This window comes from Gossypium raimondii, chromosome 12, assembly GCF_025698545.1.
Source record: "Gossypium raimondii isolate GPD5lz chromosome 12, ASM2569854v1, whole genome shotgun sequence".
In the NCBI taxonomy this organism is placed as follows: Eukaryota; Viridiplantae; Streptophyta; class Magnoliopsida; order Malvales; family Malvaceae; genus Gossypium; species Gossypium raimondii.
In genome coordinates, this window is record NC_068576.1 from 48,261,868 (window position 1) to 48,278,532 (window position 16,665).

The 16,665-nt window shown below is 31.1% G+C and overlaps 1 protein-coding gene across 2 annotated transcripts; it reads right to left on the reverse strand.

Annotated features, from left to right (window-relative positions):
- Positions 1 to 11,723: 11,723 nt before the first annotated feature.
- On the reverse strand, positions 11,724 to 16,454 carry LOC105764645 (hypothetical protein). 2 transcript variants are annotated; one of them, XM_012583302.2, is made up of 8 exons: positions 16,225 to 16,454; positions 15,285 to 15,640; positions 15,110 to 15,181; positions 13,528 to 13,595; positions 13,128 to 13,284; positions 12,615 to 12,695; positions 12,441 to 12,530; positions 11,724 to 12,057 (listed from the first exon to the last, which is right to left on the reverse strand). In XM_012583302.2, exons 2-8 carry the CDS (start codon positions 15,555 to 15,557, stop codon positions 11,938 to 11,940), a joined length of 861 nt encoding a protein of 286 aa, XP_012438756.1. In that variant the 5' UTR covers positions 15,558 to 15,640; positions 16,225 to 16,454; the 3' UTR covers positions 11,724 to 11,937. The 2 variants fall into 2 exon arrangements, with proteins under 2 accessions (XP_012438756.1, XP_012438757.1); XM_012583303.2 differs by having other exon boundaries at positions 15,285 to 15,578; positions 16,225 to 16,453.
- Positions 16,455 to 16,665: the final 211 nt, after the last annotated feature.

Here is a 16,665-nt window from a genome sequence, read left to right on the forward strand (position 1 = left end):
CATTCTAACTGATAGATTTATTTATTTTTAAATGCATTTAAGAAAAATATGCATCTATGTAAAGGAATGCCTGAGGCGTTTTTCCATGACAGGTATATAACTCTTTTATTTCTAATTTTTAGGCTGGTCAAGTTATAATTTTAATCTGCTCGTATTTGAGATTTAATTTTTATATTTTAATCTGACATTATTTGGTTATTTAATTTTTAATTACATTTTTTAGTAAAAAGTTTTACAATAACATTAATTAGCCCAAATTGTTAATATTTTTAATTTTTTATTAAAACGCTAACTTGACCTTTTTAAAAGTACTTTCCTATCAAAATGAAAATCTATTTCAAAATGATAAATTGAAATGTGTATTAAGAAAATTAATCTTTGCAATTTAATCGAAATAATTAAGGGTGTCAACTATTTGAGCCAATTAATGATATTATAAAATCACATGAATCAAATAATGTCAAAATTAAAGTATAGAAACTATCCTGGATATCAACACAGTATTGAGACAATAACCATATCTTGACCTAAAACCATATGTGCTTGACACAATAATTTTTATTTAAAATTAAATCTAAATTTTAAATTTAAAAATAAAAAATTAAATTCTTGAAAATAAAAATGAGTAATAAAACAGAGATTTGAAGTATGTTGTATTCAAAATTTTATTTTATATATAAAAAATAAATAAGCAATGCGAAACGTGGGGGGCATTTTAATCATACGGTTACATAAATGGCTGTCCACTGATATCAGAAAGAGCAACATAGTTGGGTACATTAGGGTTGGGGCCCTTTGCATATGCAGGGCTAGCCTAACCTTTTGAGTTGGGCTTAACATTGAAGCCTTAAATCAGGAAAATAAGCTGTCTGTGTATAGTATGGTAATACAGGACAGGTTTTTTCATATCATCCTGTCTCCCCAATTGAATCAAATTGGTCTGGTTTCTTTCAACCAAGGTAGACATCAAAAGAAAACCAATTTGGGTGTGGGTTTTATGTTCAAATTTCATGAAAAACAAACAAACATGGTTTTGTTGAACATCTATAGTATAAACGCCTTCTTCTCACTACTCTAGTGTTTCTAGTTACACAAATTCCATCATTTGATTCTTCGGACAAACAAAAGAACATCAGCTAAATTCAATACTCAAACATCACAGCCCCCCCTGCAAAACTAAAATCTACTAAGTAAGAAAACTAGGAAGCTTGCTACACTTTTTGCGTATAGTAGAAACTACAAATATCCTTTTGCTGACAAGCAGCCTCGCCATAAATAACAAAAACAAAAACAGATTCGAATGTCTCAACATCTGTTGTGAATTGGGTCGGATCCTTTCTTAACACTTCTTTTGTTTGATCGATTTGGATCAAACATGATTGAAGGTGCCGGCGCCAAACTTGGTGGGGTTTGCAAAGAATCCACTGAACCAACAGCCCTGAGAATGCGTGAGTTTTCAACCAAGGGAGACAACCCTTTATCCCATTTGAGAGCAAGATCAATGCCTCTCATGGCGGAAACAATCTCTGTCTGAAATACCAATAGAGCAATACAAGAAACAAGAATGAACCCTCTGGTATTAACTGAAAAACCCATTGTGTGGTTTTCTTTTAAATGTTGAACGAGAGACAGAGGACAAGAGGTATCTGTTGGTGGAAGACAATGATGTGCAAAAATTAAACTTTGTTGTCTGTCTGAGACAGGCAGCCACCAGGTTATGTTGAAGGGGCTTATATGATCTGCGGGAATGGAGCCTGAAGTTTATCTTTTATGGGATTCGGAAAGACTAAAAAAGCACAAGGCAATGTTGGGGGGGGCCCATGTAGGGAAGTTTCAGATTCACCCCAATCATAAGCCTGCCATGGAAGCAATATAAAAGGTTTCACTTTCATTACAAGACTCTGACAGGTTTGAACAAAAAGTTAGAGTTAGAACACTATCCTTGGGAAGACAAGTATCTTTTCCATTTTTACCATAATTTGAATTCCAAGATACATCGATATTTTGTTTTGTTCTAAGATTTTGGATTTATTGTGATAGATTCCATCTGAGTAGATCATTAAATGGATAGGTTTAGTATTATTTCTTTTATTTACAAAAATATTAATTTTTTTACCAATAGGATCAATCGGTTTCCGCCAACATCCTGCCAATGTTCTTTTTTTACCAACAAAGACCAAGTCTCTGCCGACTTGCCACGTCATCCGACCATGCTGACATGAACTTGCTCCTTGTCTGGAATTATGCTCGGCATATGTTCGTGGCTGCTTCATTTCCTTTTTTCTTTCTATAGTTTAAACTAAGTACAACGCAAAATTGCAACATTAATACAATAAATTCTTGGGTAAGGGCTTAGATATGTGCAGCGTTGGCAAGTTAATCCCTTAAATTCATGAAACTACATAAAATAGTATTGAACCATCAAGGATCACATTGGGAATTATGAAAAACAAATTTTGTTTAGTTCTGAAATCTGATAGGAAATTTTATATTATTTGGATTCGAATATGTGGAATACAAATGTTTAAAAGAGAATATGGAAGGATGCAAATAACATAAAAAGAAATGTAGTTAATAGCTTTAATTGGCATGATAAATAAAGTGATATTGGTACAGTAAGAAGAAAGCCATTAAAAGTAGAGATGTTGAAGAACAGTAATATCTCAAAATAAAGAGAACAACCAGTAAGTAGCTTTATTTAACAAATAAATCAAACTTTAGAATTCCAACCTCTTCTCTCCATTCAACAAAACTCATACTTTCTCTTTATGCTTTTCTTTCCTTTGGTTTTGCCCAATACAACCACATCCCATCACTCCTCATTTTTAATTTAATATATTCCACCCTTTGCTTTAGGTAATTTTTATATTATTTTCTTTACCATTTTAACAAATTACGTGGATAATGATGTGTGACCCTTTATCCCATCTTTGTGGGTGTCATATATATTTTAGTTTGGTCCGGTTGTTTAATCTTTCATCTGGTGTGCTTTGTATTAATTTGATTCTATATTATAATTGGTCACATATATTTGTAGTTGTATTATTCTCATGGTTGTATTGTAATACTCTCAACAATAAAAAACAATTCAATCAAATAGTTAAATGGCATCGGCATTGTTGCTCGAGTAAAAAGTCGTGGGTTTGAGTGCGCTGAAACACATTATCCTTCTATTCAAGGCTTGGGGAGGGGCTACGAGTAGCTCTAGGCATTGTATCAAAAAGAGTCAAATATGATAAAAACCTATAATGAGATTAATGTTTTAAAAAGATCTTATTAACTATGAATAAAATTTTGAATGAAATAAAAAATACGATTCAATTCTAAATTTTTTACCTATGGAACTAGTTATCATTCTAATTAATAAGCCCAAGCATTAAGACTGAGATTTGAAATTTTTTTTTGGTGAAAAGATAAAAAACTGAAAAAATTACATTAACATAAAACTAATTCTCCAAAGGGGAAGACTCAAATACTTGTAATCATTGTCTCTTTTCTTGTACTGATTTAGCGATTCCATCAGCTTCTTTGTTATCTTCCCTAGGAATATGTCAAATGATCCAATGTTCTATTCTAGATAAGAGTTGGTAAATTCTCCTAACCAATATCAAATCTGAATTATTAGGAGCCTGGCCTTGAATTGCATTAATTGCCTCTATGCTATCGGTCTGAATTAGAACACTATCATAATTCCGTTCCGGAAGAAGCTCTAAACCATCTTTGATACCCCATAGCTCAGCCTCAATAACAAAACAAAATCTCAAATGCCTATTGTAACCAAGGATCCACCTTTCACTCCGATTCCACAATACTCCTCCAGTTGCAACAAATCCGTTTTCCACTTTGACGACACCATATGCCCTTAAGCAGATTTGAATTTTAAGAGGTATAAATATACATTATAAATAATATATGCCTAATAATTAAATTTTAAATTAATTTAATTTAAAACAGGATGTTTAAAATAAATAAATAAATAAAAACAAAAATTAAGAAAAGTGATATAAATATAGAAATTATGATATCTACCATGATTCAAAATGCGAATCAGGTGTAAAGTTAATGTTATGTAAGGAGCGCCGAAAATTGAAACAATTGGTTGAATTAGCTGCTGGTAATAACTGTGAATTCCAACTAAAATCAGCAGGTCTTGCGACTATTTTATTCAGGGTAAAGCGTATAGATCGGTAGATTGCAGGAGAAAGAGGATTGCAGATTCCCAAGGTTGGTCCTAAATTAGGATAGGATTTATCAACCTTTTTTTGTTGAAAGACCCCACATTAGCTGTTCAACAACAATGGGCAATGGCTGTATTCATCAAACTCAAGCTCCACCCTTGCTTTTCTCTTCCCATCTTTACTTCTTATGCCATCTCTTTACTAATCATTATTTTAACTAATCTTGTCATTTCAATTTATTATTTTATAATATTTATTTAAAAACTACCCTACAAAAAAATCATATTTATTTTAGAATCTATCCTCTATATTTAATTTTTTTCCAAATAAATAGGGCTCCAAAATGATGACATGATAAATAAACTATTATTTTTAACTACCACATCATATATATCATATTACAATATGAACAATCTAATTTTTTATTGATATGTGGTAATTATTTATACGATTAATTTTAATTCCACATCAAATGGAAAACACTCTCATAGCTCACAATTACACTATAAAATAAGTATAAAATTCTTCACTATTTCTATAAGCTCTCTTCAGTTTTTTTTTAATGAGAAGAGCTTATAATTTAAAATTATTTATATATTATTGATATATAATAATATATTTATATGAAAGAGTTCTATTAGTTCAAATAACCTTGAAAAAGGATACATAATTTTAGATATAATTTAAGAAATTAAAATGTTCAAAGTTAATTTTAATTCAATATTAACTAAAGAACACGCACTATCTCACACTTAACTTATAAATAAATAATAATTTATTCACTATTTTCATTAAAAATTTAATTTTAATTCCACATTGACTAGAGAATATTTCCATAGTTCACTTATTCACTATTTCATTAAAAAATAATTTTAATCCCTTAACAAGTTAAGTTTAATCCAACATTGGCTAAAGAACACTCACATACTCACACTTACCCTATAAATAAATGTTTATTTCTTCACCATTTTCATTAAAAAATTAATTTTAATCTTAAATTGACCAGAGAATCGTAACACCCCTCACTCATCCCTGTCACCGGAGTCGAGTTATGGGATGCTACAGTAAATAATAGAATAGTTACTTGCGATTTTAAATCAAGAATTCATTTAAAACATTTAATAATTCTCATACATTGATACAAATCATGCTTTCCAAACAAAATCAGGTTTAAATCGAGCTTACGAAAACTCTAAAGTCAACCCTAGAACAAATAAGGACTTAATTGAAAACTTAACAAAAAGTATGTTAATTTTTGCAAACAAGGGACACACGGCTGTTTAACAAGTTGAAACCGTGTAGCATTGGAGTCACACGGCCGTGTATCCAGACCGTCTAACTAACTATGACTGTGATCAAAGTGCAAAAATTCAACAAAAGTCACAAAGTTGTGTAGCTAGGCTGTGTAACTAACTAGGATTGTGTGAAAAGTTAAGTTATCAAAACTATAATACTCACACAGGCGTGTGGCCAGCCTGTGTGACAAACAGAAATGGTGTGTACATATTCCCCCTGAATTCCAGTGAGCACACAGTCGTATGTCAGCTCGTGTAATACAAAAATATGCCATTTGATGCATGGTACAATTCAACTTCTAAAAATGACCTAAAATGCATCTTTCAACCAACATAAACCTATCCAAAACTTGCACATTTCCAAGCCAAAATATAAATTACAACACCTCCCAAAGTATACAACCAATATGCCACATTTGGCACCAACATAAACCTCAAACATAAGTCATCACAAATTATACCATAACCATTAATCATTTCATACCATAAGCTAGATCATATGCATATCATCTTCTAAGCTTTGCCATTCACATTTGCATTACTATATACCAAAACTTTGCAAACAACCATTCATGATTTCTTTAAGTTATATATATATATATATATATATATATATATATATATTCAAAACTCGACAATACCAAAAACACATACATTACATTACAAGTACTTGACCATCCTAAGTACATGACACATATAACCAAGTTCAAAATAATCAAAAGTCTACCGAATCGGGAGACGAAGGGTGTGAGCTTCTCACTGATCTAATCGACACATTCCGAACATCCAAAATCTACAAAAAAAGTAGTAACATCGAGTAAGTATTATGAATACTTAGTAAGCTTATACAATATAAACAATTTACTTGCCTTAATCATTTGATACATACAATACATTATGCAAAACAATTCTCCTATCATGGCACAATACAACAACATCAAATAGGTGAGATTTTGGTTTATAATCATACTTATAAGCCTTATACGACATCAACAACTTCACATATGTATTTCATATTCGTCCTTTGTCAACATTGGGATCATAATTCCACATTTCTTATCTTTATTTTACCCGATGAAACCTCGTAAAAGAACTCAATGCGCATATGCAAATAACATCTGATGCTCGTCCGAGCTAATCATATACATCAGTATCAGGTTACCCATTCGAGCTAAACATTTGTTGACACAATAAATAGTCTGGTCAGGGTTTGCATATACATGTAAGGTTACTTGTCTGGACTAAACCCATAAAATGACATCAGGCTACTCGTCCGAGCTAAACTATGTCACATGTATCTTCGAATCCACAACAAATGTTGGAGCTCGGTATCATCAAAAATCAACCCATAACCTCGTGTATGAGACTTCTACCAAGTTCATTGGGATTATCTCAACACTTCAATTAGTATGATTTCATTACGCTTAAGCCCAATTCCATCTTGTATACTAATTTATAAACCATCCAAACTTTCAATAGAACATATATAAGCATTTAGAAATAACTTAACAGGATCTTAAACTTATTTATATCGTATTAACTTACCTAGAAAACAACAACGGTTTAGATGTCGGGGACTATTCAACAGTTTTTCCTTTTTCGCGTATATCCTCCGATTGTTGTAAATCTCGATCTAACCATAATTTAACTCAATTATCTATTCCAAATACCATTTAACAGTATAAAAAATTATGTAATAGTTCAATTTCATCTATGGAATAATTCCTCAAAATTTTCATTTTTTTCAATTTAGTCCCTAAAACAAAAAATGTCATAACTTTCAAATTTGATATTCGATTTCAAAATCGATCTCAATTCCATCCTTCTACAATCCATTAAAACCTATGTTTACAAAATTTTCATGCCAGTTTCAAATTTATTATATTTTAGTCCCTAAGTTCGAAACTAGCAACTTTACTTTACAAATTAGTCATTTTTCATATCTAAGTTCAAATCTAACCAAATAACCACAAAAACTTCAATAATACATAAATGGTAACTTTTATAAACTTTAATAGTTTCATGAAATAGTACTTGGGCTAGCTAAATCAAGCTCCTAAGATCTTAAAAACATAAAAAAAATGCAAGAAACAGACTAAAAACAACTTACCAAATCAAGGACTTTAGCTTGAACACATTAAACCCTAAACTTTCTTCCTTGGACGGTTGGAGAAGATGGAAGAAAATGATTCTTTTCCTTTTAATTTATTTGTCTTATATATTTTAATTATAACTAATAAATCTTAATTAATTAACTAAAATTTTACTTAATTAAACATAAATGTAATTAAGCAACTTAGTGGATGAATACATCATCATCCACTATTCCAAAGTATAAATGGGATCAATTGTTCAATTGGTCCCTAAATTGATTAAAAATCCATAATGATTGAACTTTTGTCACTTTTATGATTTAGTCCTTACACATTAATTAACTATTCATTCGATAAGATTTCTAGACCGAAGTTCAATATAATACTTTAATAGACATATAAATATTAAATAATAAAATTCATGAACTAGATCATCAAAAACGGGTTCCAAAACCACAATTCCTGACACCACTAAAAACTGGTTGTTACAAGAACACTCACATATAAATAAATACATTGTTTAGAGATTACTCTCATAGCTCACTTCTTCACTATTTTTATTAAAAATTAATTTTAATCCCACATTAACTAGAGAATACTTTCATAGCTTACTTCTTCACTACTTTTATTAAAAGTTAATTTTAACTTAAAATGTTAAAACACTCCCATACTCGCACTTGATATAAATAAGTGTCAATTTCTTAACTATTTTCATTAAAAGTTCATTTTAATCTCACATTGACTAGAGAACATTCTCATATCTCACATTGACCTTATAAATAAGTGACAATTTCACTATTTTCATTAAAAATTTAATTTTAATCCCACATTAACTAGGGAAAACTCTCATAGCTCTCTTCTTCACTATTTTCATTAAAACGTTAATTTTAATCCTATATTAGTTAGAGAACTCTCTCATGCTCATACTTACACTGTAAATAGGTGTCAATTTCTTCCTTTTTTATTAAAAGATAATTTTAAATTTAAATAAATATTAGTATATGCACTTAAATTGTAGTATGTATAAATATTATATATATAAATATGTGAATTAATTAAATCTTTATACATGCACTAAATTATAGTATGTGTAAATATTATATATATAATATGAATTAATTAAATATATTTTAAATTTAATTAAAATAAACTCATACATCTACATCTATATATAAGTATTGATTTACACTATTAATTAAAAGTGCATTGATTATTTTATAATTATAATCAATATTACCATCAGCATATATTCAATTATTTAAATTTACTTATTTAATAATTTATTATTAGATTCAAAGTTTGATAGATTTTCATAGCTTTTAGGATTATAACTAAATTATACACTAAGTAAGTTCGTGCATCGCATAGGTAAAAAACCAGTTTTATAATAAAATTATCATTTATTTTTAAAATGTATTTTTATTTTTTTATTTCACCTATTTTTGGATGTACCATTATCTAGTGTATCTAATAAGGAATCAACTACGTTCTTTTTAGATTAAACGATGTTATGTTTAGATATAAGGTAAACTACACTAGTAGTCACTCAAATTTCTTTTTTGTCACCTAACTATGAAAAGTAACAAAATGATTTTAGTCACCAGCTAGCTAATGGTGGCAACTTTTAAAATCTGTATAATAGTAACTTTAACCCTCAACATTTACATATTATGTAATTTGGTCTCTCTCTTTTTTTCTTTTTCTTTTTTTTGCAAATTTGATTTTCTTTGTGACATTGAAGGTTAATTTTAAAAGAACGAGAAAAAGATGGAAACTATTATCTTGGATTTTTTGGTGTTTCTGTTTTTTTGTATAATTCCAATCAATTAGTTAATAAATTTATTTATTTTAGCTTTTTAGATGAATGGGTCACAAAGAAAAGCAAAACTACCCAAAAATACCAAATTACACAATGTGTAAATGTTGAGGGTCAATGTTTTAGAATCAAAATTAAATTGACACAATTTATAAATGTTGAAGATTAAAGTTACTATTTTGCCAATTTTAAAAGCTATCACTATTAGCCATTGATGATAAAAGGACAAAGTTAAATAGTTGAATGATCGTAAAAATGTATTAATAGTTAGATGACCAAAAAGAAATTTATTAATAATTAAATATTACTAATATAATTTACCTTTTTTTTTAATATTAGTGAGTTCTTCCTACTCTTCAAGTTTCCACTTTAATGTTTATTGTAAAGAGAAATTTTAGTTAAATTCTATAAATTTATATACCTTTTAACATGTACAATTTTTTAAGGTGATGTTGTTAAAGTCTTGGGAGGTAATTGTCTTGACTTGTATAAAGCAGTGGTTAAAAATCTTGTCAGACACTCATTTGACTCAGGTTCAAACTGTGTGACCCCATACCCCACCTTTAATATTGTATAAAAAAATACTACACATAAATTTTGATTCAATCTATAATGTTAAACATAATTTTTTTGTGTAGTTTTATACATGAAATATTAATTTAGCAATAAAATCATTTTATGTATACATATTAAATAATTATGCTAATCCAACATAAAAATAAATTGATATATCTATTTCTTTAAATGTGTATAATTAAATTAAAATTTAAGTTTCATTTACATATTTAAACTACAATCAAAGTTTCATATGTATAATTACACCATATTAAAATTTATATATTAAATTACACATTAGACCAAATTTCATATATGATTTTGGTATTTATCCCTTAAAAAAACAAAATTTCCTGTTGAATTTTCATTTTTTTCTTTGTTTGCATGGTTAAAATTCTCTGTTTTTCTTAAACTTTTTTACATTATTTTTGTGTCACCTGCAATTCTTAACATTGGAAATGTTATTTTTGGTTTAGTGTTGGATATTTATAAACTGTTAAGATAAGATTAAACTTTTTCCAGGTGGGACATGGAGGAAATAAGAAAGCAAAAATGGCGATGGACTGTAAGATCATGGTTTACCAGTATCAAATAAAACTAGTAATTTCTTGGGGGGGTTTTTATTACTTTTAAACTGCCAAAGAATATGGATTATGGATTAATAAACTATCCTTCAGAAAAACTGAATTAATAAACCTTAAAAGAATACTTGGGATTACCACTTACTACCATTGATCAAATTTTTAAGTTTTGAGAAATTCTTTTAAATTTAAGGGACGCTTAAACCTATATACAATAACTCTATTATGATCTAAGACAATTTAAACTTAAAATCTCATCCAAGACTACTAATTAATCATCACCCTCCACATGCGTAAGGCAAATCCATAAATTATCAACCTCTCACATATAAATGATAGTGACACAAAAGTAAAGATGATAGGCACACACCTATCCAACTCCCTATATTTCATTGACCTGACTGTTATCAGAAATTCATGTTGGTTATTTGTTTTTCTCCCCTTCTTTTGTTTTCTTCCTACAGGTTTCTCACTAGGATTAGAGATGGGATTTCCTTTTTCTTCTTTTCTTCTTTTCTTCTTATTGTCTTTGGTTGCCGAGAGATTGCTAAGAAGTTGGATTTATGATTTTTTTTTTTTTTTAGGATAGATGGTGGTATTGGGTTTCGATAATGGAGGCTAGGTCAATGGGGGTAAAGTATAGGAGGGAGTGAAGGTTGCAACAGTGAGGGTGATGAAGCTGAACCGATGGTCATGCTTCAAACAAGGTGAGATGAAAGCTAGCATAAGCTTCTGATTATGGCCAAGTTTAAAACTGTTTTTCTTCTTATTTTCCAAAGACTTAACAACTACAATTTTAAACTATTTTTCTGGTTCATTTTTTTTTAAATATTCGGGTTTGTTACCTATATATTCAATATATGTTAGAACTTAGAACATGAATATAAACAACCAATATCCAACATATACCAGCAGCATTTGACCCTCACATCTGAACACACGTAACATAACGATAGCATCTAAAATGATTAGGACAACATATCAACAACGATGCTGAACTGGTTTTACAGATCATAGCTTTTTCGCTTCAACTGGTTTTTAACTGTTTCAACATTTATATTATTTTTTATACCAGCATTACGACATAATTAAGGAAAACCTGGAGAAAATCTAAGAAAGGATTACATTTCTGTGAGCGTTGTCACAATCCAAGTTCCTTATGCAATGAAATTGAGGCAAACAGATTCCAGTTTTATGTACAAACATTAACACTGAAATTGATGCCTTGAAATAAGTAGGGGAAAAAAATTATCTTTAGGGACTTCTGAATAAACAATTCAAGTACAACATAATAAATGCGAGCAACACGAATCAACTCGTTTTCTTACAATGCTAGTAGAATGAGAAACAGTTACCCATAATTTGATTACTAACCTACCAGACCACCATAGCCACTTACCGGAGAAAAGGGTTGTCACATTATTGAAGTGGCTCCTGGTGAGCAGCTGCTGCAGGTCCCGGTGCTATAGTGAACAGACCACGACGTTGTCCGGCTTGTATCATAAATGCAACTTCAGTTGCCGCAAGAGCTGCTGCTTCCTGTTTCAACGGGAAAAATAAATTAATTGCCACAAGTAATATAGAATTTAAAATAACTTGAACCAGCTAAAACAGTAGGAGGATAATTCGGATTTTGTTTAAGAAACAACATAAACACGGAAACTAATACAAGTGAAAGAGGATGTCATAAATGGAAACCTTTGAAGGTGTAACTACCTATTCCTAAACAGTTTTTAAGCAATATTTTTTCCCAAGTCTCAAACCAGACAAGCATATGTGTGGAACAGATCTTGAAAGGAAGAAAAGAATCTAAGTTTTCAGTATTCTTCTGTGATGTAGATCAACCTCAACATGCTTAAGTAAAGTACTACTCTTTCAAAAAAATAAAAAAATAAAAAATTAAAGGAACTAAGAGACATTACCTGTCTCTGCCTTCGGCGCTGCAATATGCTGATGGCCCAGGCCATGATGTAACATGGGAGAAGAAAGCCAGCAGCGCGAAGCATGAAAAGCTGCATAGCATAAAAAAGAATTTAACTAAACAACAAAACAATGTGAATTACTAAAAGATAGATGCAAATTCATCTCATGCTTACAGAGAAAAATGCAGATGCATCATCATCCCCATCTCCAGCAGTTAGGTACAGAGCATGCCTTAAGAGTAGAAGAGCCATTAACTGCAAATAAACAGAGAAAATAAGATACAAACAGATGTAGAAGAGAAAATTAACAGCAATTCATGTTATTTATTGGGTATGGAGGAAAAATCTTTCATCAAACTGAAAACCAGAACCGTGATTATGTTTGCCTCCAAAAACAAAAACTAGTAATTCAGGATTTGGGACCTAACTTGATAACCTAAATCAAAGGTCCAGATGGGGCTCATGAATCATGACTAGTGCCATGCCAGTTCAAAAAGACAAGGGCAAATCAGATAAAAGAATATTGCATTGCAATATTGCATTACAGACAAGATGCCTTGAATATTGAAACTCAATCCGTTGAGAGCAGAAAGACCATAAAAGAAATAAAAGGAACCGCGAAGATTTTATTATTAACATAATGCCAATAAGTAGGAAAGGGTAAAGAATAGAGAAATTATAGCTTACAATTAGGACCGCAGACCGGCAAAATGCAGCTCCACTAGCATTGGACTCAGCATATTCATCATAATCTGCCTCCAAAAGATGGCGCTCTGCAGCTGCCATGGCTAAAATCCGAGGATCACGCAAATCCAAAGGTGCACCAGAGATTGTCCAACCCTCACTGTATCAACATATAAAGGTGGAAAAATAAGAGGTCAACAGTTATGAGCATACAGTAGCATCCCCTCCTACGGATTTCTAAAACTTATGACATAGAACCTCAAAAACATAAAAGGCTCTTAGTTACAAGACCACCATCGACAATGAAAACCAAGAATGAAAGAGACCAAAGTTAGAGCCACACTGACGACTGATCTTTATCATTTCTATCTTCTGCATAAGTGAGTGCAATTGTGAGACTTACCTGATATCAATTGTAGCATCCTCTGACTGAGGTGGTGGTGGTGGTGCAGTATATCCTGGTTGGTAAGGCTGCAAAATAAACATATCTAGGTTGGTGATTTGAAAACATGCAACAGCAAGATAAGCAATTTTACAAAAGATTGATGCATAAGACCATATTTATCAGCAGGCAAAACTTCACCCTGAACCAGATACTCGATTTTAAGTCCCCAACACAAATTGCGAAACTTATTTCATGCTGCAAATATAAGTTGATAGGCAACGCCCACCTTGAGAACAGAGGATTATGGCTCAAATAGTTATGAGTACACTTTGTCATTTGAAGACAAGCGACACCAAAATAAGAAAATTTATCAAAATCTGGTGCATAAGACCATGACAGAACTCCATTTCATAAATCTGACACGTAGTTCCCAACACATAAAGCAAAACTTATGTCATGTTGAACATAGAAGAGGCAGATCCACAGCATCCAACCTCGAGCATGAAGTACAACCCCAAAAAAAGTGATAAACAAGATATATAAATAATTGTTGGAATCTGTTAAGTGATTTTAGATCAAATCATGGTTTTCAAACTCAGTGCTTAAAAGGTAGCTGCTGATGTTCATCTCATGTTCCACTTGCGGGAAAATTTTACTTTAAAGAGCAAATATGCCATGAATATTGCCACATCATATTCAATAAATTAAGTATCATTTGTGGCAGGAAAACGTGACTCGCAATGAGCATATAATTTGCTAATTTACAAATAACAACCAGGTAGATGATGTTATATGGGAAAGACCAAGTGAACAATATAAAATGTTAGTTTATTCATAGACTATATAAGCTGTCATTAATGCAATAAACAACTGAACTACTGTTCCATGTACTTGAATGGTTTCATCCAGACACCTTGAAACAGATAGATTATAGATATTTCAAACATAAAAGTCGATGCTTTCACACCTAAAACACTTTAGTTACGAAGGATTTTATATTTGGGGTTAAACAATGAGTGTAGAACCAGTCAAGAAAAGAAAATGCAACAAGGTCAAAAGACCAATTCTTTTGTGGAAATAAAATCCACCAAAAATATTCCCTGGGATACCAAAGAAAAGAGCGAAACATCCGTGAAGTTGTTAGTCTAAAGATTACAATGAACAATTCAAAACCATGAACCACCATAACATGTAAACATAAACAAACAGGAAACAAAAAGGTAAAAACAAACGGCTTCCGCTAAGATAAGGGAGATCAAAATTAAGATAAAGTGACCACAACCATATGACTAGTATGTCTGTTCTTGTTTGAAATTAAAAGTTGCCAGAATAGAAAGGTCTTTTCCCGCTTAAGTGCATGAGAAAAAGCATCATTCAACTAGGAAGATCAAAGATGTGCAACTTTACACCGTTGTTATTAAATTGATTCATCAACAAAATGAAACTAAATTAAAATTGTTACCCTCTAAAACCAGATACTTGTTTATTTTCACGAATATGCAAACTGATGTTGGTGAATGAAAATGCAAAAGGTAGCAGATTGATTCCTCCTAGATGAACTAATAATGAAGGTGGAACCATTTCAAGAACTGATGTTTACCTGATGACAGATCTCACAAGTTATATCACCTTTCTCATTACACCAATGCTGAACACATTTCCTGTGAGCAAACTGCATAACAAAATTTTGTCAGCAGACCAGACCGTTTTACTGAATAAATTGAAATAGGAAGCTTCAGGGAGTAAGTCTCAAAATATGCCAAGACAATGAATACCTTCAGGCTACCATTACAAGCACAAGGAGTCTCCAAATTCTTAATGCAGTCCTCCTCCTGGCAGATACGGCATTCAGCTGTCTGTATAAGTGGTTCTTCTTCATCACAGCAACCATGTTCTTCCACTTCCTTAACACCAATAGCACAAGCATTTGGGTCAGAGGATTGAGAAGAACTTTCACCGGAAGATCCTGCAGCCTCAGTTTCTTGCATTGATTGCAAACTTTCAGGTGTTATAAGACGGTCCACACATAAAACCAGATGATCACCCATTTTTATCCAAAATGAAAGGTCCTTATAACACACAGCAATGCAGAAGACGTTTCAGTTAGTACGGATAACAGTTGTAGCTTTAACTGCAAAATGCACTTCCAAAATTAACATTCCAGGCTTTGACTTTAAAACTAAGTGAAGGATTCAACTGTTCATAATATAATAAACCAAAACCTTTTCTTTTTCTTTTTTACTTTGTGTAATTACTGAAACTCCTAGCATATGTTTATCGGATGCTTTGACATTCTATTTCTCATTAACTCTCTTGTTTTATTATTTATCTTCATATGGAATTCAAATTTTCCCTTTATTTATTTCTTAAAAGTTTCTTCCTATAGGCTACACCCACAATAAATATCCAAATTAAAAAACCCAAAATTTTCAGCTTTAGCTATCCATCAAAAAGAAAATCCAGCTTTTACTCAAAATTTTCATGGTCTTTTTTCTTTTAACTTTCCGCTGAAAATGAGAAAAGAAAAAAAAACATATTATTTCCATTTTCTGGGCAACCAAACAACCCAACCCAATCCAACCGAACCCAAACCAAACCAAAATTCCCAAACTCGAAAGAAAATCAAATCAAAACCAAAATGAAAATACCACAATAATGATCAGAATAGAACAAACCCATTAATAAAAAACAAAACATAACAGTATTAACAATTACCCGTAAATACCGCTTTGATCTTGGAGTCTGAAATGTTCTTTTGCTTATCTTTATAACGCTTTAATGAAAAGTCTAAAGTCTTTCCTTCCCTTTGCTTGGAGGTGAAACAATTGGACAATAGGGATTTTCTTTCTTTTTTCTCTTTTATGTTAAAAATATATGATTTTAGTAAAAAATTAAATTTAAAAAAAAAAAAAAAGGGATTGTGATTGAGACATGGAAGCTCGGTTTCAACGAAGATTTGTAGTTTGGTGAATTGGTCTAAAACAAAGAAACGAAGCTTTGTGGATTAGGCTGCTTAACGTCCGTCCAACGTTATCTCCAGAAGTCTCTCCCCGTTTGATTTTTTTAACATTTTCGTATAACGGACGTTAAAGGTTATGATCGGAAATTCCTTTGTATTTCGGACAAAAACTATATAATATGTCGGCGAAACCATCG